At 40.7% G+C, this 22,882-nt stretch overlaps 1 protein-coding gene across 1 annotated transcript in view; it reads right to left on the bottom strand.

The window, feature by feature from the left end:
- Positions 1-2,824: 2,824 nt before the first annotated feature.
- The window catches only part of LOC137563632 (TBC1 domain family member 22A-like), a 640,427-nt gene continuing 620,369 nt past the window's right edge, over positions 2,825-22,882 (bottom strand). Inside the window, exon 13 of the mRNA XM_068276327.1 lies at positions 2,825-3,982. Within this exon, the coding sequence (XP_068132428.1) occupies positions 3,854-3,982 (129 nt within the window). The 3' untranslated portion in view covers positions 2,825-3,853. The remainder of the gene's footprint in view (positions 3,983-22,882) is intronic.

Here is a 22,882-nt window from a genome sequence, read left to right as displayed (position 1 = left end):
GATAAGCAGGGGTCTAAGGGCAATCTGAGCGTGTAGGCGGGTGATTGGGTGCCCGCAAGGGGCAGATTAGGGTCTGATCTGATGGGTAACAGTGACAGGTGGTGATAGGGGGTGATTGATGGGTAATTAGTGGGTGTTTAGAGGAGAGAATAGATGGAAACACTGCGCTTGGGTGGTGATCTGATGTCGGATCTGCGGGCGATCTATTGGTGTGGGTGGGTGATCAGTTTGCCCGCAAGGGGCAGGTTAGGGGCTGATTGATGGGTGGCAGTGACAGGGGTGATTGATGGGTGGCAGTGACAGGGGGTGATTGACAGGTGATTGACAGGTGATCAGTGGGTTATTACAGGGAAGGACAGATGTAAATAATGCCCTGGCGAATTGATAAGGGGGGGTCTGAGAGCAATCTGAGCGTGTAGGCGGGTGATTGGGTGCCCGCAAGGGGCAGATTAGGGTCTGATCTGATGGGTAACAGTGACAGGTGGTGATAGGGGGTGATTGATGGGTAATTAGTGGGTGTTTAGAGGAGAGAATAGATGGAAACACTGCGCTTGGGTGGTGATCTGATGTCGGATCTGCGGGCGATCTATTGGTGTGGGTGGGTGATCAGTTTGCCCGCAAGGGCGGGTTAGGGGCTGATTGTTGGGTGGCAGTGACAGGGGGTGATTGATGGGTGATAGGTGATTGGCAGGTGATTGACAGGTGATCAGTGGGTTATTACAGGGAAGGACAGATGTAATTAATGCACTGGTGAATTGATAAGGGGGGGGGGGGGGTCTGAGGGCAATCTGAGCGTGTGGGCGGGTGATTGGGTGCCCGCAAGGGGCAGCTTAGGGTCTGATCTGATAGGTAACAGTGACAGGTGGTGATAGGGGGTGATTGATGGGTGATTGATGGGTAATTAGTGGGTGTTTAGAGAAGATAACAGATGTAAACAATACATTTGGGAGGTAATCTGACGGCGGGTTTGCGGGCGATCTAATGGTGTGGGTGGGTGATCAGATTGCCCGCAAGGGGCAGGTTAGGGGCTGATTGATGGGTGGCAGTGACAGGGGGTGACAGGGGGTGATTGATGGGTGATAGGTGATTGGCAGGTGATTGACAGGTGATCAGTGGGTTATTACAGGGAAGAACAGATGTAATTAATGCACTGGCGAATTGATAAGGGGGGGTCAGAGGGCAATCTGAGCGTGTTGGCGGGTGATTGGGTGCCCGCAAGGGGCAGATTAGGGTCTGATCTGATAGGTAAAAGTGACAGGTGGTGATAGGGGGTGATTGATGGGTGATTGATGGGTAATTAGTGGGTGTTTAGAGGAGAGAATAGATGTAAACAATGGATTTGGGAGGTGATCTGATGTCGGATCTGCGGGCGATCTATTGGTGTGGGTGGGTGATCAGATTGCCCGCAAGGGGCAGGTTAGGGGCTGATTGTTGGGTGGCAGTGACAGGGGGTGATTGATGGGTGATTGACGGGTGATTGACAGGTTATCAGGGAAGATAGATGCATACAGTACACAGGGGGGGGGGGTCTGGGGGGGGGTCTGGGGAGAATCTGAGGGGTGGGGGGGTGATCAGGAGGGGGCAGGGGGCAGGGGGGGGGATAAAAAAAAAAATAGCGTTGACAGATAGTGACAGGGAGTGATTGATGGGTTATTAGGGGGGTGATTGGGTGCAAACAGGGGTCTGGGGGGTGGGCAGGGGGGGGGTCTGAGGGGTGCTGTGGGCGATCAGTGGGCGGGGGGGGGCAGATCAGTGTGTTTGGGTGCAGACTAGGGTGGCTGCAGCCTGCCCTGGTGGTCCCTCGGACACTGGGATCACCAGGGCAGGAGGCAGCCTGTATAATACACTTTGTATACATTACAAAGTGTATTATACACTTTGTAGCGGCGATCGCGGGGTTAACATCCCGCCGGCGCTTCCGTATGGCCGGCGGGATGTTACGGCGGGTGGGCGGAGCCAGTTGCCGGGGGAAGCGCGCGTCATCAATGACGCGATCGCTCCCCCGGCATGCCTAAAGGACGCGCCGCCTGAAGGCGTATTGCGGTCCTTTAGGCGTCCACTTTGCCGCCGCCCATGGGCTGTGGGCGGTCGGCAAGTGGTTAAGTATGTAATATTTTACTTTTAAAAGAAAAGAGACACCATAACTTGCCAGGACATATATTTCATTCCATTATGTGTCCCTCTAGTGTGCCATCAATTTACTGTTAGTAGGGCATTATGCACTACTTCTCATACATTGTAATGACTGATGCCACAGTGATCTATTAAAATGCTTGGGCATTGCCAGGTGGAAAAGGAAAGGGATGTCTATGCTTAACATTGCACAATTGTGATGGGCCAGGTATGCTCTGGCACTTTGCATGGAGTTCTCACTAAGCTACACTATAACTATTATGGGAAAATTATAGAGGCAACCCATGGTGACCTCCTATCCTGTATTCTGGCTGGAATGTTCTTCCCAAATGATTAGCACACCGTTTAGCTAACCAGCATCCTCACATGGACATTGTCTCTAGTGGCTTCCATATTTTTCTCATGACAGTTGTAAGTTGTTTCTTTATTTTTGCTGACAATGCAGTGTTCAGCTTTTTAAGTTACTTTAATGACATTTTTGCTGCAATACATAATTTAAATAACTTTCTGATCTTCAATAATATCAACATACTGTACACATTAACATAGCCAGAGGCTAGACAGATTTCAGTAAATTATTTCCATGAACATACAGCTATGATTTTGCAGTCTGTAAAATGTTATTTTATAAACATTAGACCACTTTAAAAAATGTTTTACTTGCCATTTTAGAACACAAAGGATCCAGAAATTCTTTGTTATAATAAAATATTTATTTATTTTTTGAGGGGCATGAAGAAAAGTATCAAGCAGATGTAAAAAAAAAAAAAAATACAGTTTGAGTTCAACTTTGCGGAGTTCAATAATTCTTACATGCTTTTGGAAAAATAAGCCTTTAAACGTACTTATGGGTGGCCATTAGTTGAAGAGAAAAACATTTTTTATGTTACAGTATCTCCAGTTTTATATAGCAGAAAAGACAAAACTTGTTATGGATTTATGCAACAGAAAGAAAGAAACAAGTATGAACAGTATATTTTCATATTTTCTATGTTAAAATTGTAACTAAGCTAAGCTGGTAGTGAATGGGTAGAAAGTCACTGGATGATGCCTAAAGAAGATGTCCCGTGACTAATGTATTAGTATAAGTGACAATAAACTGGATAAAAGTAGAGTTATTGCCAATTAATTCGATTTGAACTGTTAAATGAAGCAACAATTCTGACTGGTTGCTATGGGTACCTGCTATGCTTCCTCACTAGTTTTCTTTGTGCCAGTCTTGAAAACCTGCCCCTCTGTGCTTATTAACCAACAGCAGTAAGGCAGACTATTTGTGAAGAAAATTCCAAGCTACTTTGTCTTACAATATATTAGAAGACTTTTAATGATTACCATAATTTACATTTCACAAATTTTAAATGATGCATTTTATAAATACAAAGCTTTGACAATATGTAAGTCTAATTCAAATCTGATACACCTATCAAAATGATGTTATGTACATCAACCATGAAGGATTGATCTGATGTGGGATGATGCCATTTGAACTTTGTTCTACCCTGTAAAATCACTGAATTTTTTTGTCTTTGGTATAAGACATGCTCATGTTGGTCTTTATCCAAATTCACAACTAGATCTATGCACATATTATTTCATATTCATTTGTGAAAACTGTGTCACTGCGATAAAAAAAAATCAAAAAAAGTATTTATAATATACATATTCATATAAATCACTAATAAGGAGGGAAAATGTAATATGTTGCCATTGTTGAGTTTAGTCATTTCTTGTAATGATTGGGGGCATCTGCAAAAGCAAACTTTAGTCTGTAGGCTTCAGCTAGAAGGACACTGATATCTTCGTTTCCCCAGTGCGCGGTTGGCAAATTCTGCAGTAGAATCAATAACCCCTGAAAAATACATTAAAATCTGCTATTAAAAAAATATCCATATATACAGGGAGTTTCCTAAGTGATTAACAGATTTAGCATTCATACTATTTTTTTTTCATTCTTACATAAATCTACTAATCATGTCAACTGGATAAACTCTGAAAAGGATCAAAAGCAAAATAATGCTCCACAGTATTAGGGCACATTCACACAATGAGTTGATTCATAGCAGTGCAGCTTAATGTGAGGAGCGCGAGTTGTGTGATCCCCACTCTTTGATTGGCCCAATAGGCTGCCTGTCACTTGACAGGCAGCCTATTGGGATAATCAAATTGTGGGGATAATGTCCTATGAAGCCACTGGACCTGACGGGGCTCACGGCGGGATGAGTGGAGCTGCCGTTATTAGCAAGGAGTGCGTGTTAGTTACCAGTGCTCGCTACGCTGCACTACCACGCATAGCGTGTGCACAACTTACGCTCCACACATAAAGCTGTGCTGCTTTAACAGCACAGATTAATAAATCAACCCCATTGTTTGTTACATAATGCACACATTTCACACTATATTATATGTGCACTTTAATGTGCATGTTATACTATTGCTGCAGTAAAGAATTGTATGCAGTAGTGTATTAAAATTACTGCTTATTATAATGTGCTTAGAATGAGCAATCACATTCAAAGACATGGGTAGAGCACTTCCATGCATTAATTAACAGCATAAAGCAATGCACCAGTAAGAGCAAGCCCTTTTGTCTATTTTCCAGTTAATATCTGTCATTAGATTAGATAGCTCCATCATACTTCTGCATGCTTATGATTTTTGCAACATATTGAAAATCCTTAAGAAAATATACAGCTGTATTTTTTCATGAGTCCAGTTAGTTTCTATGTACATAAAAAAATATATTATGCAGGAGAACAGAGGTGCCAAAAGGATAAAAGGAAGCTAAATGAGCTTAAAAACCAAATTCTTGGTAAATAGAGGAGGTAGTGGTGGACTTACCTCCTCTAAATAGACACACAACGACTGTAGTAAAGACAGTCAATATATTTTATTTATGAACTCCAAAAATGCAAAGCGTTTCACAGGTTTGATCCAGCTTCATCAGGCAATAACAACGGAGCAATAGCATATGTGGTCAGTAGAAGAGCCAGGCACCTCTGTCACCTCTGAGACATTAGAGGTGACAGAGGTAACCATTTACCAGTACATATTACACTATTGGGGCTCTTGGTGTTCCTTGTTTTTATAAAAAAAAAATATATGTTTCTCTTAGAATAAAATAATTTCCAAAATTCATGAAAAGACAGAAATAGATCTCTATATATTTGACAGACCATATATTTTTTTTTACATATCACTGTCATCTTCCATAATGTTATACAAATTATGCTTAATATTGAAGCTCTAAAGACAAAGATTTGTAAAGGACAACTGAAGTGAGAGGTATATTGAGGCTCCCATATTTATTTCATTATAAGCAATACCAGTTGTCTGGCTGGGTGAAACAAGCATGCAGCTAATTTTGTCAGATTTTACCAAAATGCCAGAAACATCTGATGTGCTGCATGCTTGATCAGGGTCTATGGCTAAAGTACTTGAGAAAGAGGATCAGCAACATAGCCAGGCAACTGATATTGCTTAAAAAGAAACAGATATGGCAGCCTCCATATACCTCTCACTTCAGTTGTCCTTGTAGATTGTAAAGCACTATTATTTCTTGCAGTAATGCATACCAAGATCACAATGATGACCCCAACATGCATACATCTTACATTATGTTCACAGTAAAGAGAAACATATTGTTGCTACTTCAGCTTCCCTCCCAAACCAGGAAGGTCTCCGCAAAGCCTAGGCCACGGCTAACAGGGGATCTATACATATCCAAGATGACATCTAACTGGGTATGAGAGGCTATGCAATTTATCTTTCTTCAATACCTATAAAGGTCATGTATTGTCATAGTCAATAAGACTGCCTATATTTATATTATTTATTTACATTTTAAAAATGACTCCAACAGTACTCAGAATGGGGAACCATGTTCTAAAGGAAAGAAGGTAGTGCACTTTTAATACGCAAGTAGATGGTAAACTCTACAAACAATATGTAATAATGAAAGATTATGTATAGATAATTAATAGTTGTGGTCAAAATCCCACTAGGGAGCCTTACAGTGATTCCAGGGCTACAATAAGGGAGAAGACCACTAATTGAGTTCAGTGAGTGACAGTGGTGGCTTTTTCAAGAGTTGGTTTAAGATACTTATTGATCATTCTAATGTAGGACACTGGTTAGGTTTTATATAGTGCAGCACAATGGCATTAAGTCACTGTGTCAGACGTATCCAATGTTGCCATCTTAAGGGCTCGTTTCCACTATAGCGAATCTGCGTGTGGTGTCCGCATGCGGATTCGCATAGGCAATGCAAGTGGATGAGGCTGTTTCCACTTGTGCGACTGCGGGAGTGGTTTTTTGTGCGGCAGAAATCTGCACGGCAGAGCCGTCAGATTTCGCGTGCAAGAGGAATGCACGCGAAACACCGCTAATGCTTTTAATAGGGAAACCGCATGCGGGTTGAGCATGCGGTTTTTGCCGCGAAGACGCATGCGATTTCGCATAGGTATAATGTTAATTTAAACAGGCAGTGATATGGTTAAATTCGCACATACCCTTACCTATACGGAATCGCATGCGAAATCGCGGCAAGACCGCATGCGGAATCGCACCCACATGCGATTTCGTCCGCGGTGGAATGCAGGCGATTCCGCACCGCAACAGTGGAAACAAGCCCTGAAGCTGGGTACTTCATCCTAGAATAATTTGGGTTGGAGGCCAGGCTTTGCATTTGATAGCATGGGACAATATCTTGGTGGATGGCAAATCCACCCTCCTCTATCTGTATAACTTGTCAGGGTAAAAGAAAAAATAGATACATCAAAATACCATCAAATCGTTAAGGAAAACTATTATGACTAGGCCCACAATCCTCTAGTGACAGGAAACTCTCCAAGCCTTTAGTGAAATAAATGCGATAAACTGTCCATCAGTTATAGAGAAGAAAGAAACCCACATAAAGTATTTGCAATACTAGGAATAGAAATATAAATGATTAAAAAGGACTTGATGGATCATCTAATACTTGCTGATATACTCGATGCACAAACCCCCCTAGGCTACAACTTAAGCCCATGAATAATATGGAAAGTTGGCAGACATGAAAATGATCACGTTTTCCTGTAGATTTTGTTAACCTTCACAACTTTCTGAAAAATGACAAACCATGTTTATATTTCTTTAAAATGATGCTTCATTTTGAGTAGAAGATGAATCAAGGAAAAAGCTCTAAAACATGAATGTGAACTGGCAGACATGACCAGGCATAAAAACAGCTGTAACTTGCTGCAGGCTGTTAAACTTGTAGTTTTATTTTGAACTGCATGATTAATTTACAATGATTTATGCATTACAGTGATCAGATGTCACATTGTATTCACATTTTATTTACGTCTGTCAGTGAACTAGAAAATGTACCTGCTTATGAACTAGAAAATAAATGGCATTATATAACCTAACCACATTATTCTCTACTCTAATATCCTGGGAGTGACTGCAGTCATGAGAACTATGTGATTGTTGTTATTTAGTACTCTAACAAATAATATCAAGGAAGTTTAAAAGGCATAGACTAAAAAATAAAAACATTTGGGAAGTGTAATATTTTAATCCCCTACAAACTTTCCTCCTTAAATTTGAATTGTGACAGTCCTTATCTCCTTTTAAGTAATGAGAAATTACTTGCTGTGATGCTAGTCTTGACTCCAGTTGTTTTCCAGTCACACAAGTGCAATAAAAGTCAGGCCAGTAAAGACATAAGCCCATATACAATTTATTTTTCCCGTCTGAGTTTTCTCCCAGGAGTTAATTTTTTCAGCTTCTTTTTATAATAACTTTTCAGCACTTTGCAATTGAAAAAGCACCAAAAAGTAAGTGAAAAAGTACTGTAAAATTATTTTCAGTATTTTCTCACTTGCTGGTTGTTTAAAAGGCATTTTATTGACAAAGAGTGAAAAAATCACCAAGGAGAAAAAGTGAATTGCATATGGGCCATAAACCCTTAACCTGCATAATTTTCTGTGCAAATGACTCACAGGCACTTATACAATTCCTTTTTTTCCTTGGAGATAATTTTTCAACTCCTGTTTAACGCTCACACGAGCTCCATCACTATAAACAGCGAGCTCCAGCGATCAGCCTGCCATTTATATACAATACAATATTTCTATAGCGCTTTTCTCCCATAGGACTCAAAGCGCTTAGGCTCTGTCAGATTCAGTAATTGGTAGTAGGATGAAATATTCACACAACAAAAGTTATATTTCTGCAAATGCAAAACTGAACAGGTGGGTTTTCAGACTGGATTTAAACATGTCCAGGGATGGAGCTGTCCTGATCTGGTGAGGTAAGGAGTTCCAAAACGTAGGGGCAGCATGACAGAAGGCTTTGGGACCAAAAGTTTCCAAGTGGACTCTGGGTATGACTAGATTATTAGAACATGTGGATCGGAGAATGCGGGGATTGCTACGCAGCTGCAACATTTCTTTCATGTATCCAGGACACAGATTATTCAGTGATTTATATGTCAAAATATAGTATATAGCACTAACATCTTATGCAGCGCTGTACAGAGAACAGTCTTGTCATTTAACTGTCCCTCGGAGAGGCTCACAATCAAATCCCTGCCATAGCGATATGTATAAATAGGTAATGTGTAGTGTATGTATCGTAGTCTAGGGCCAATTAAGGGGGAAGCCAATTAACTTATTTGTATGTTTATTTTTAAACAACATTTAGGAGCTTTTTTTGTTAATGAAAAAAAATCACTGCTAAGTTGTATGACCAACCAATAAACCGTTAAAGTTGTGAAGTATGGAATTGTAAAAAATGGCCTGGTTACTTGGGGGTATAAACCTCTGGTCCTCAAGTGGTTAAAGGAAGTGAGTCAAACAATTATTGAAGCTCTCTCTGATTCTCTTGTCTAATAAGACCTACAAGGGTTCACAGTGGGTCAATTTTATTAATAAACCAAGGGAAGGGAGATGCAGAACAAATCAGTTTGCATTGCAAAGACATTACATGGCAATATAAACAATTGTCATAATCACAGATAATAGATTTTTAGAAATATCTGATCCATGAGGCTTAATATTCAACAAGCTTGCTTTTTGACTTATTAATATTAAGATCATTGTTGAGGCTTTACTGACCAGGAAGTGTGGTAATCAGGACACCCTTGCCAGCACACTAAAAGGAATAATTCAATTTGCTTGTTGAATATTCACTCACTACCCACCGGCACGATCAAGATCTGATTGTTTTACAAGGTGAATGGATTTGCTTATTTCTAGTCATAATAAGCATTGTAATTATACAATGTGCTAAAAGCTGCCTTTCAAGGCTATAGACAGAATTAACTCAAACATATGTCCTATGCAAAGTAGAACTCTATGATATATAAAACAGTTATTGCAGTTAATGTTTATATACCTTTCCCCTTCGATTTTGGTGTTCTTTAACAAACCCATAAGCAACGTTTCACACTATAAAAGGGCTTGGTGGCATGAGGGGGTTTTATGGAAACATTAGTAGGTGCTACCATGTAGTACAGCTGCTTTAAAGGGGAACTGAAGTAAGAGGTATACGGAGGCTGCCATATTTATTTCCTTTTAATCAATACCAGTTGCCTGGCAGCCCTGCTGATCTATTTCTCTGCTGTAGTATCCGAATAACACCAGAAACAAGCATGCAGCTAGTCTTGTCAGATCTGACTTTAAAGTCTGAAACACCTGATATGCTGCATGCTTGTTCAGGGGCTATGGCTAATAGTATTAGAGGAAGAGGATCAGCAGGGCTGCCAGGCAACTGGTATTGCTTAAAAGGAAATAAACATGGCAGCCTCCATATACCTCTCTCTTCAGCTCCCCTTTAACAATGACAAACCATTTTCACCTAGCAAAAATTACCCCTTCTATTATTTCTGAAGCTGTCAAACAAGCAATCTGCTTCCCCCAGAGTATATCAGGCTTTTTCACAGAACATGCATCTAGTCTACTGACTACAAAGTGAATTGAATACTATAAACTTTGGAAGGCAAGTTTTTATTAAAAAGTTAAAATTAATACTGTAATGCCATTCTCATTCAATCGTCAGTGACACTTTATGGTATTCTCTTTTAAAGCTCAAAATTAAACAATTGAGTGATACAGCTGAATGATTTCTAATTTCTTCACTTACTTTGCTATACCTGGAAAGAAATAACTTCTTTTTCAGAGTTTCTTTTTCAATCCATTTCTCTTTATATTACCATGACCTCTATAGTTCTAGGGTTGAACCTACTGCTCCAACATTATGGTAACTTACTGACTAAGCTACACACTCAATTTCAAAATCTAATTTAGAGATCTAAGTTCAGTAGATAAAGGGTGAATGTAACTGTCTAGACCCCTGTCTTATAAAATGTTAAAGAGATGAAAATTCTATTTGTTTGACCTCTGCTGATAGTAAGGCAGAAGACTGAAAATAAAATCTGCTAACTACGTTTAGGTTTGCTTTAACAGTCACCTCAATTATAGACAGAGCAAAAGACAAAGAAATCTCTTTGGCAGGACCTACTAACCTTTCTAAAGCAGCAATCAGATTGGTATGCTAGCATACCATAGACTTCATCTACTTTTGAGTTCAAAAACACAAACACTAAGGAGATGTCTTTTTGTTTGGATCCTTGAACAAGCTGATGATGTTACCAGTTTTATTTTTCAATGTTTGACTCAGTGTATAAGTGCATTAAGTGTACTAATATGTGAAATTATTGCAGTCTGAATTCAGCTCCAATAAATGTGCTACTAAGCAAATACTCCTGTTTGAAAGAAAGTCCTTAAATGGCTAATAAAACTTTTACAATGCCATGGATCCTTATCACATGATTGTTCTGATGGAAAGCTCTGCCACAATCAGCTCTAACCACTGCAAGGAAAATGTAATGTACTAATATCAAGATATGATTGTATGGTAAGGAAAGAGAGCAGAGACCCTGGTCCATATGCAATTAATTTTTTCACCTGAGTTATCTCTTAGGAAATAATTTTCATCTTCTCTTTAAACTAAAGTTTCAGCATTTAACAATTGAAAAAGTACCCAAAACATGGAGAAAAAGGTACAAAAAAATTTATTTTGAGTATGTTCTTGCTTCTTGGGGGCTCAAAAGGCATTCTATGACAAGTTATAAAAATATCACCTAGGAGAAAATTAAGGAGAAAAAGTTAATTGTATATGGGTCCCTATCTACACGTCAACGTTATTGATCCTGAGCAGCAGACTGCTGTTTTTTTTTTACAATCTACAGCTCGCTGACTAAAATGGATGACATACTGATGTAATATGGCAGCTTCCAGTACTACCTGTACTGTGATATAGGGAAAGTGTGATTTTTACACAGAAAACATTACTTTGGGATAAAGGTAGTTAGGATGGGTAATAAGGATTTGGGATTTTTATTGTATGTTGTGCCAAATTGTAATGCCAGTTTACATACTGTATTTCCCTGGGATATTAAAATCCCCAACTAATGAAATGATGTTCAGGCAATGAAATAATTATTCTTGTGTATTTTTATAGCGCTGACATCTTTTTCAGTGCTTTATAGAGAATGTAAGATAGAGATAGTGTCCTGGCCTATATTTGAACCAGTGAAACCAACCACTCCACTGTGTTCATTTAATCATTTAATTTCCTTATGTGCCAGTTAACAAAATTCTAAATAAAATTCATTCCACTAGGAGTAGCAAGCTCAGAAATTTGGTCAGAATAGCCTGCACATCGACAGATGAGATTAAGTCAGAAATCCATCAATCTTTTTTCCCCCTGGCATTTGATACCGAGCATATTTTGCTCTAATCTCTTGGCACATATAAGGATCTATTACTGGTGAAATAAATATGGACTTTTTCTGAAGATAGTCTGCATGTGTATGCATCTCTCAAGATTATTAAAGGACCGGTGTTGGTTCTGCTTGGCCAATATAGCAATATCATCACTATCACAAACAAACAGCAAAAAGTGTACCTTAGGGCTAATTCACTCTAGGTAGTGAGTTTAGAATGCAAAAAAATGCATGAATAAAAACTCATGAATGGGTTTGTGAGTTGATGTGCATATCCATGCATTTCCACACATTTCTATGCATTTCCATGAGTTTTAACTCCTGAGGAGTTGAAGAGCACAGCACAATACCTCATTGTTGTAGAGGGAATGGTAGAATGAAAGTCTATGGACTTTCATGTTACCAAGTAAAATGCACACTATGTGCTGTGAGTCAAAACTCACTGTAACTCACATTGGGCTTGATTCACAAAAGCATGATAACTGCTATCACAGCAGTTATCATGCGATCTGCCGCGTGCGGCAGTTTGCGCGCATAAAGGATTACTCCGCGTGATAAATGAATGTTTGCGTGTGATCGCGCGCAAACCTTCATTTATCACGCGGAGTAATCCTTTACGCGTGCAAACCGCCGCGCGCAGGAGATCGCATCATAACTGCTGTGATAGCAGTTATCATGCTTTTGTGAATCGAGCCCATAGGGTGAATGAACCCTTACACATATTATCCACTTGCACCCCAATTAATGGTCAGTATACCAATTTACACGTTCATCTCGGAAATATGAATAAGACATGAGTGTTTGCAAACACACTTCATGACTTCTCCCTCCCCCTAGACTGTAAGCCTTTGGCAGGGCCCTCTCCCCTTGTGTATCATACTTGATTTTACACTCTACCCAAAATATGTGAACTTGTATTATTGGCACTACCACTCCAGTGTGTGATCTGCCATTGTATTACTACCTGTATAGTGTTGTGTGTCTTACTGCTTATTACCTGTATTGTGCTGTCGGTCACCCTTGTTATCATTGTCTGTAATCCTATGTAGTGTACTGCACTGCGTAATATGTTGGCACTTTATAAATCCAATAAATGATAATAATGGCTATAACAAGTTGTGACTATGCATGCTAGAAATAAGTATGCTCCCATTCTTTCTTCAGTAGGGAGGCATGGGGTCTAAGAAAACAACTGGCACATAATTACACAAATAGTACTTCTACTCATTTATGGATTATAGGATTTTTACTAAACTAATAATCAATTTTGTTAATGATTCTTTTGTTCTTTCACAGGTTTCGCCATCCTGACGTGTATAAATATGCACAGCAATGTGTCAGCGCCTATTCCTGGCTCTTTCCCATTAAACGTAGTAATTACATACTGCCGCCTGTTGATATACACTGCTTAATTTAGTAAATTGTCATTTTAACATTGACAGCTAATTAGTAACAACATAACTTCATACTGTTCTAACAAATACAATGACCTTATAACAAGTACACTGACCCATAAAGACGAATATTATTTCACAGTGGTAGTTTCTATTATAATCTCTAAGTGTAATAAAATACGTAATGCCAATGCAGAAGTACACATTCATAACATATATTTAGCAATAGATACAAAAGTTTGACAATGTATTTTTTTTTTTAAACCATGAAGATCCCACATGATCACTAGCCACACTCACTGTACGAACATAAAATAGGCTTACATGGTGAATGGTTAATTTCTGTGTATAAAGTGCTAATTTATAAGTAAGTTAAATTGTTAGAATAGCATCTTCTATTTCTGACACGTTGTAACCAGCTGACTGCCAGTGAAGTGTAGTACTCATCATTACGCTACCTGTTCTTGACCTGTCAGCGAGGAATTTCACACATCACAGGGTTGAAACATGCTTAACAAGAAAAGAGTGCAAAATTTAAAAAGTTTGTAACCACACAATGGCCCAGATTCTATTCACTTTTTCTCCTAAGTTTTCTCCCAGGAGATAATTTTCATCTTTTTAAAATCACTTTTCAGCACTCTGTAAATGAAAAAAGTACCAAAATGTAGGTGAAAAAGTACTGTTAAAATCATTCTGATTATTTTCTTGCTTGCTGGTAGCTTAAAGATAACCTTAAGTCAAAAAAAAAAATGAGATGAACTCACCTGGGGCTTCCCTCAGCCCCCTGCAGCCGATCGGTGCCCTCGCAGCTCCGCTCCGATGCCTCTGGACCCGCCGGCGACGACTTCCGGTTTCGCCATCACCGGCCGACAGGCATGGGAACGCGAGTGATTGTTCGCGTTCCCAGCCTGTATATCGCCCCCTATGCTGCTATTGCGGCATTTTATTGATAGGATATGAAATATCACCTAGGAGAAAACATGGGAGAAAAAGTGAATAGAATCAGGCTCACTTGCTTTTACCAACTACAGCCTAAAGTCACCCGCCTCACCCCTGCTTCCTCACATACAGAAAGGCAAGACTGGGTGGCTTACCAGTGAGCAAAAAAGAACTCTACTGTTTAATCAATTCAGTTCTGTGCAGCACAGTAAAGTAGATGTGATCAGTCTTCAGCACTTCTTGGGAATATGTGTTGTGACACTGCTGCATGAATTGGGCAAAACAAAAAATTCTCTCACCAGTACTGCTTCATGTGCTTCAAAAAATATAAAATTTTATTATGTGACAGTTTCCACAATACAAAAATAGGTCAAGAGCCATAACATTTGTACTACGTATTTTTTTGTCTGCCATTTGCATGAATTGGGCACCAGGTGGTATTGCTAGTACAAATATCAGTAACATTATCTCAGGCCTCTGTCACAGTTCTCGACAGGCCTTTCTCTATTGCTCTGCATTCCTGTTCCCCTCAGTGTGGTCTAGTTAAGTGAACAGGTCACATGACCGAACTTCTGAAACTACGCACCTATAAACATACTATCACTATTGTATTCAACTGTAACAAACATGGAAGAGACAGCTGCGGTGAACAGCGATACCACCGTAGCTGCATCCATCTCCCTGCCTAGCGATCTACCCGGTCCTCGGGCGTCTAGCACGCCCAGGATGGGTTTGTCAGCAGCACATAGGGTTGCATTGTCGCGTGCGTGCGCGCACAGACGAAACCTTTATGCGGGGAGGAGGCGCGTCAGCTGACCGGCCGGTCGGCTGACGTCAGAGGAGACGCTCACCGCTCTTCATTGGTTGATGGGAGTGGGCGTGCCGAAGGGGTCTCCTCTGCTTCTTAAGCTTTGCTGATTCACTCGCAACTTGTCTGCTGTTGCGAATACTTCGTGTTAGCGCTCAGACCTTAGATAGATCCGGTGTGCTTTGATCCGGGAGGAAACCGGGGATTTCACACAGTGATAGGATTGTTTGATAGCTATAATTATAATCTGAATACTGTTATTATCTGTGTATGACTCTTGCTCGTTCTGACTACTCTTACTCTCAGTGATTCTGTACTTCTGCCCATCTGATCTTGCTGCCGACTCTGCCTGTTAAAACCTTCTTGCCTTTGCCTTCTGATTTTGTACCGTATCTATCTGTCTGTCTGTTGCCAACTCGATTAGTCTGACCACTCTACTCTCACCAGAGGGCCCTTGTCTCTGGTGAAGGGCTCTGTACTGTTAGTGCCCACCAGCTCTTCTGGTGAGGTATAGCTAAACCTATCAGTACTACTGTTGCACCAAGCACTATGCTTGCTATCTCATTAGCTGCTGGTATACTTGCATTATTGGTGATTCTGCAGATCACTATATAATCAGGTATATATCTGTATTATAGGTGATACTGCAGATCACCTAATTATCAGAACTCTGTTACTTGCTGACACATATCGTTACATTAATCCATCCCTCATATAAAACCTTTGATTGATAAGTACCTAACCTTAAAGTGCTTCTCTTCTCCGTTTCGTGTTTTGGTAGCGCCAACAACACCCTCATTGATCAATATAAATGTCCTTAACCGGACGCCAAAACTATTATTTATGTTACATAAATGCTATAATATCCTCAATATTTGAATTTTCTGCATTATGATGACTCATTTGTATGGCTTCACATTTTGTTTAAAGGGAACCAGAGACGCCAAGAAAAAGATTTTATACATACCTGGGGCTTCCTCCAGCCCCATACACACGGATCGCTCCCACGCCGCCGTCCTCTGCTTCCTGTATCAGCCAGTCCAGGGTCCCGTAGTTTCGGCCAGTCGGCGTCAGCACACGGCCAATTGTCCGCATCACAGGGGCTCCCAGCATACCATTACGCGTGCGGCTGCATACTGCGCAGCCGCACGCGTAAGGGTATGCTGGGAGCCCCTGTGATGCGGACAATTGGCCGCGTCCGCCGGAAGTGACGGGACCCGGTACCGGCGGATCCAGGAAGCGGAGGATGGCGACGTGGGAGCGATCCAAGCTTATGGGGCTGGAAGAAGCCCCAGGTATGTATGAAATCTTTTTTTCTTTTTCTATGTCCGGCGTCTCTGGTTACCTTTAATAACAATAAATGAAAGGAAAAAAAAATATCAGTAACGTTAGCAATATTTTTACTATACACAAACCCAGCACCCACTCTCCTTTTCTTCCTAGTGTCTAACCTCCCCCCCAGTACCTAACCCCGATGCCCAAATGACTGCTATTTTAAAGAGAAGATGAAATATTTGTCCAGGGAGAAAACTTAGTAGAAAAAATTAATTGTATAAGTTTTTTCCTAGGTCATATTTTCACACCTTATCAATAAACTGCCTTTTAAAGGGAACCTAAACTGAGAAGGATATGGATTTTTCCTTTTAAAATAATACCAGTTGCCTGACTCTCCTGCTGGTCCTGTGTCTCTAATACTTTTAGCCACAGCCCCTCAACAAGCATGCAGATCAGGTGCTCTGACTGAAGTCAGACTGGATTAGCTGCATGCTTGTTTTAGGTATGTGATTCAGCCACTACTGCATCCAAAGAGCAGCAGGACTGCCAAGCAACTGGTGTTGTTTAAAAGGAAACATCCACATCCCTCTCAGTTAAGGTTCCCTTTAACCACTTGAGGGCCGCAGTGTTAAATCCCCCTAAAGACCAGGCCAACCCAGCACACAAGTGATCCCCCCCTTTTCTCCCCACCAACAGAGCTCTCTGTTGGTGGGATCTGATTGCCCATCCCCCCCCCCGGTGTTTATTTGTGTTTATATAAATATTTATTATTATCATTTTTTTTACATAAAATTTACTATTCCTTATCCCCTTAAATCCCTCCCTCCCCCCAGCCAGCCAATGCCGCGATTGGCTGTCATAGGCTTCAGCCTATGAGAGCCAATCACTCTCCCATGTGACAAGGGGACAGCCGTGTCACACGGCTGTCCCCAGTACAGTGCTGCTGCTGATCGCAGCGCTGTATCAACTGAAAAGACGGCGGTTTCATCATCTAACAGTCCGCTCAGAGACCGAAGGCAGATCAGAGCTCCGCCCCCCGAGCAGGAGATGCGCGCGCAGCCTGCACGCGATATTTTGCATTAGCTGGCCCCAGGACTTGACGACAATTGGCGTTAGGCGGTCCTGCCCCCGCGGCCCCGCCCATTGACGTGGAGCGGTCCTGGAGAAGTTAAGCTACCGAATAGCAAGAAAATACTCAGAATAATATTGATAGTACTTTTCTCCAATTTTTAGATACTTTTTTTTAATTACAGAGTGCTGAAAAGTTATTTTAATCAAAGATAAAAATTATCTCCTAGGAGAAAACGTAGGAGAAAAAGTAAATTAAATACGGGCCAGTGGGTCTTATTTAAAAATGTTCTACATACAAAGGTTTTGGCCCAATTTCTTTCTGCAGCATGTATGTGAAAAATTAGATGCTGCAGTGTGGGGAATTGCTTAATACTCTAAACTGATATTCCAATCGGGATGTAAAAGTAGGTAGTTGTGTTGACCTGAAGTTGCACTGTGTGGCTAGATTAAGTGTCCTAGAACACCAAGCCGCTCTATTCAGACAGACTGCCATCAAAAACTTAATCATTATTATAACATCCTTCTCACTTTCTCACTTGATTGCCATCATGACTCATTACATTGCTAAACGTGAAGATGCAAACTAATTTAAGCAGATGTGATTGGAAAGTGTATTAGGCCAATTAACCTGAATCTCCCTTGTTTGCATGTACAACTTACCAGCTATTGTTTTATCTCTTCTGTATGCATTTATGAGAGAGGGGGATGAATAATTGTGAGTAAATGAGACTCTTATCTATGTCATTAGTAAGCTTTGTGTCTCGGAATACAAATTTGTATAACCCAGAACTATTCAGACATCTGATGCTGCAGAGATATTCATTAGAAACAATATAATCTCTTCTGTGGGATTGCTGTATGGAAATGATTTGTGATATCGTAAATACTAAAAAAAAAAAAGAAGCATAGATAATAACCCTTTTCTATTTGTCTCTCTAAAGTGAAAGCATGCATTGAATATATGCTATTCAAATGCAATACAGAATTGATACTGTTTTATTTCAGAGAGTGGCAGACATGCTGTGGTCTCTTAGCTACTGATCCACAGTGTGAAGATAATCAGCATAATGCTTACTATAAATAATGAAAGAAATGTTTGTTATAGTTGCAACACAATTATGTAACAGTCAGAGAGTCCTCTCTACAAGTGCATGCTGTGTATTATGCTTAGGTGAACAGCATTGGCTGCTGCTGTTATTATTGTGTGAGTCAGTGGGTTAGATCTGTGAGGACTAGCTGAACACTGTACAACCTCTAGTTACTTTACAAATAAAGAAAAACTAAAAAAAAAGAAGTCTCACTACACCATTAATTTAACAAGTCAGAATAGAAGTTGGGATACATTGTATAATCTTTCCTCACCCTGATGTACATTATGACATTTTTTACAAATGTCAACATCTTTAGTGCCATCGGGTGCAGCTCTGTAGAATGTTTAGCCAGAGTACCAAAGCTAGTGCAAATAACACCCGGTCTTCCAAAAGTGTGTGTGAGTGTGTGTGAGGGTGTGTGTGAGAGTGTAAGTGTGAGTGTGTTGCAGAGGATGATGAAGTAAAGAATTGCCATATAAAATGTACATGTCAGGGCTGGTTAACACTGCAAGAGCATTTTTAGCACTAGTGATTTTAAAAGCTCTTACTAATGCAATGCTGTGGGTGATTATTATAAAATCACATCGCTTAATCAGAACACACACATAGGCCTCAATTTATAAAGCATTACAGCATGCGTTATCGCCCAAGCAGTAAATTACCGCATGGTATGTTGTTGATCGCGGATTTATAAAATGTAACGCATGTTTTACCGCATGCGGTAGTGCGATAACAGTGCGGTAATGAAAACATTGTTTGTGTCGGTAAACTGAATGAAGTGTATTCATGAAAATAAAAAGGGGAGTAAGGAAGCGATAAATAACAGGTTGTTATCGCCAACAAAGATCTGGCGAGTTTGCTCTACACAGTAGCATTTTAGGTGACAAATGGAACCCTTTCAACTTAATGTTATGGAATTGTTAAGGATACAGAGGAGGAAAAGTGGTTGTAATATCACCCAGGCTTTTAGAAATCGTAGAGTTAGATAATTTATAAGAATAATTATATATATATTATACAGTTATAAAATATATATATATATATATATATATATATATATATATATATATATATATATATATATATATTATAAAAAATAAGTCAAGTGTCTAAAACTGCCCACTTCTACCCAGCATGCACCTTGTCATTAGGAAGTCATCGGCAATCTACCGCACTCAGCAAATTATACCGACAGCTTTCCGCACCACACCGCACTCTTACCGACTGCTATCGCAATCACCTCGCACTCAGAATTTTTTTTAATGAATTCACTGCAAAAACCCTCATTTACCGCTAGCGGTAATTTCCTGCCCGTCTCTGAACTGCTGCACTCACTTTTATGAATCAAGGCCATAGGGTTACAATAGCAAAAGCTTTCAAAATCACATACGCTTAGAAAAAACTCTTGCAGTGTGTGAACCAGACCTAAGGATAGTCATTTAAGGCTGTTTTCTGAGGCTAACAGGAGCACGGGGCAGCACAGGGACGTAGTGGTTAGCGCTCTCGCTTTGCAATGCTGCGTCCTTGGTTCAAATCCTAGCCAGGTCAACATCTGCAAGGAGTTTGTATGTTCTCCCCATTTCTGAGTGGGTTTCCCCTGGGCACTCCGGTTTCCTACCACATCCCAAAAACATACAGATAAGTTAATTGGCTTCCTCCTAAATTGACCCTAGACTATGATACAGGCACTATACGATACATACATAGACATATGACTATGGTAGGGACTAGATTGTGAGCCCTTTTGAGGGACAGTTAGTGACAAGACAATATACTCTGTACAGCGCTGAGTAATATGTCAGCACTATATAAATACATAAATACCAAAATAAATAAATAAAATAAATAACACTGCATTACCTGCCTCCCTGCAGTGTTTGTTTTAAAAAAAATTAAAAATAAAGCTGTGGAAATCTGTTCTAGACTATATTCACCACTTGGAAGTGTAGCCATGCCCTCACATAAGCTGGCATATAGTCCTGTTTGAGAAAAAGGGCAGGAAGTTAGGTGGTAGGCCCCAGACACGTTCTGATCTGCATGCTTGTGCATGCCCTCACATAAGCTGGCATATAGTCCTGTTTGAGAAAAAGGGCAGGAAGTAAGGTGGTAGGCCCCAGACACGTTCTGATCTGCATGCTTGTGCATGGTCTATGGATAAATGTTTCAAAAAAGAGAATCAGAAAGAGAACTAAGCAACTGGCATTGTTTAAAATTAAATAAACATGTTAGGCTCCATATCCCTCTCACTTCAGGTTCCCTTTAAGATGAGATTTGCATAACTCAGTACAACAGCATTGATGGCTTCCAATTAGAGATGGCCCGAACGGTTTGCCAGCGAACGGTTCTCGGCGAACTTCCGGGGTTTGCGATCGTGGAGAACCGCAAACTTTTCCGGAAGTTCGGTTCGCCACCATAGTGCATCATGAGGATCAACTTTGACCCTCTACATCACAGTCAGCAGGCACATTGTAGCCAATCAGGCTACACTCCCTCCTGGAACCACTCCCCCCCCCCCCCCCGCCTTATAAAAGGCAGGCAGCATCATCAGGCTTTTCACTTACTCGTGTGCCTGCATTAATTAGAGAAGGGAAAGCTGCTGCTGCAGACTCTCACAGGGAAAGCTTAGTTAGGCACTTGTAGGCTTCCTAGCTTGCTCCTTGCTGATTCTTATTGCTAAAAAAAGAACCCCTTAACAGCTTTTTTGAGGCCTCCTTCAGAAGCAGCTGGGCTGAGACCACGTCAGGCGTCCTGCTTCCAAGCTCCTCTCCTAGGTTTCCTGGTAAGGCAGTCTTCATTACTTAATCCTTTTTTTTTTGGGCACTGACAGCACTTTTGATTAATTTGGTCAACTACATATAGCACACAGTGTATTATTGTTTATTGCACCCAGCATTGTGTGTGGGGTGTGTGCGCATGTGCATCTCCGCAGTTTTGTTCAGCGTAGTTTCATATGCACGCAGCTCCACACACACTGCTTACATTATTGGTCACATTATGCTATGTTTTTTTTTTTTTTTTACTTTTCCTTCATACAGGTGTGTGTAAACAACTGTTCTGCACTATAATTCAGTTTTGCATACAGTGGTATCCATTTATGAACTTTGAGCACTTGAGTCAGTTTAACAGGTAGCGATACCTGTTTTAGTTTTTGTTTGACCTGGTTCACACCAGAATCTTTTTGTGGTTGCACATAATTTTGCATATTTTTGCACAACTTTTTTCACTATTTTCTGCCAACCGGGAATTCATTGATGTTATTATTGTATTTATTTTTTTGTACATGACTAGGAGTAGGATTATCAATTATCTTTGGTTTAAATTGGGAGATTTTACCCATTTTTAATTGTTTTTATTATTGTTGGTATGTTTTTTTTACCTTAATAAAGCTATTTGGTATTTTTGCAATATATGTGTGGAGTTTACATCATCCATTAATTAATTATTGCTACTAATCTGATCCATATTGGTCCCCTCTTCTTGAGTGTATTGTTATTTTTGGTCACTACCTCAGGACGTGCATGCCCTGCCTGCTGCCTTCCCTGGATGTGTGGCAGCCATTCCTGCTCCTTTGCCCACAGCGTGCCTGCTGCCTTCCTTGGATGTGTGGTGGTGGTAGCCATTTCTTAGGCTCCCACTCCGGACCGGAATCGAACCAGGATTCCCCGGTCATTACTTGTGGTCACCATGCTACTGAGAAAGTACCATCGAAAGTTTCACACAGTTGAATGAATGGCAGACTTGCCCTCCATAACAGATTCTCGTTAAAGGCAAGTGGTGTCATCTCTGGCACACAGCGCTGGGTCATGGGTCCATCTGACCACAGATGCCTGGTCTGCAAAGCACGTCAGGGCAGGTACATTACTTATACAGCAAATGGGTCCTTATGTGGATGTGTGGTGGTGGTGGTAGCCGGTTCTCATGCTCCCACTCTGGACCGGAATCGAACCCTGATTCCCCGGCCATTACCCGTGGTCACTCACAATGGCAGACTTGCCCTCCATAACAAATTCTCGTTACAGGTACTGAACAGCCAGCAGAAAATGTAATTTAAAAGAATAGATGTAACCTTTAACAATGGTAGAGAAAGAACCATCGAAAGTTGATAAGGCAGTCAGACATTACCTGATATCACTGAGGAAGAGCAATCTCGCCATGGTGCGCACCAGTCCAGCACGGCCATCACTACGCAAACAGCTGTTTGCGGTGCGTTACACAGTGAGTTTGGTGTGTCAGTGTGAAGAAGTACTCTACTCACACTCCCTGATTGATGTATACACATGCAAGATGTTTTAAAGCACTTTAGACCTGTAATTTAGCATTCAATGTGATTTCTGCCCTTAAAATGCTTCGCGAACCGAAAATCGGAGGTTCGGGCCATCTCTACTTCCAATGCTCT

The sequence above is a fragment of the Hyperolius riggenbachi genome, chromosome 3 (genome assembly GCF_040937935.1).
Source record: "Hyperolius riggenbachi isolate aHypRig1 chromosome 3, aHypRig1.pri, whole genome shotgun sequence".
NCBI lineage: Eukaryota > Metazoa > Chordata > Amphibia > Anura > Hyperoliidae > Hyperolius > Hyperolius riggenbachi.
The sequence above is the reverse complement of the archived record's forward strand: the minus strand, read 5'-3'. Positions and strand labels throughout refer to the sequence as shown.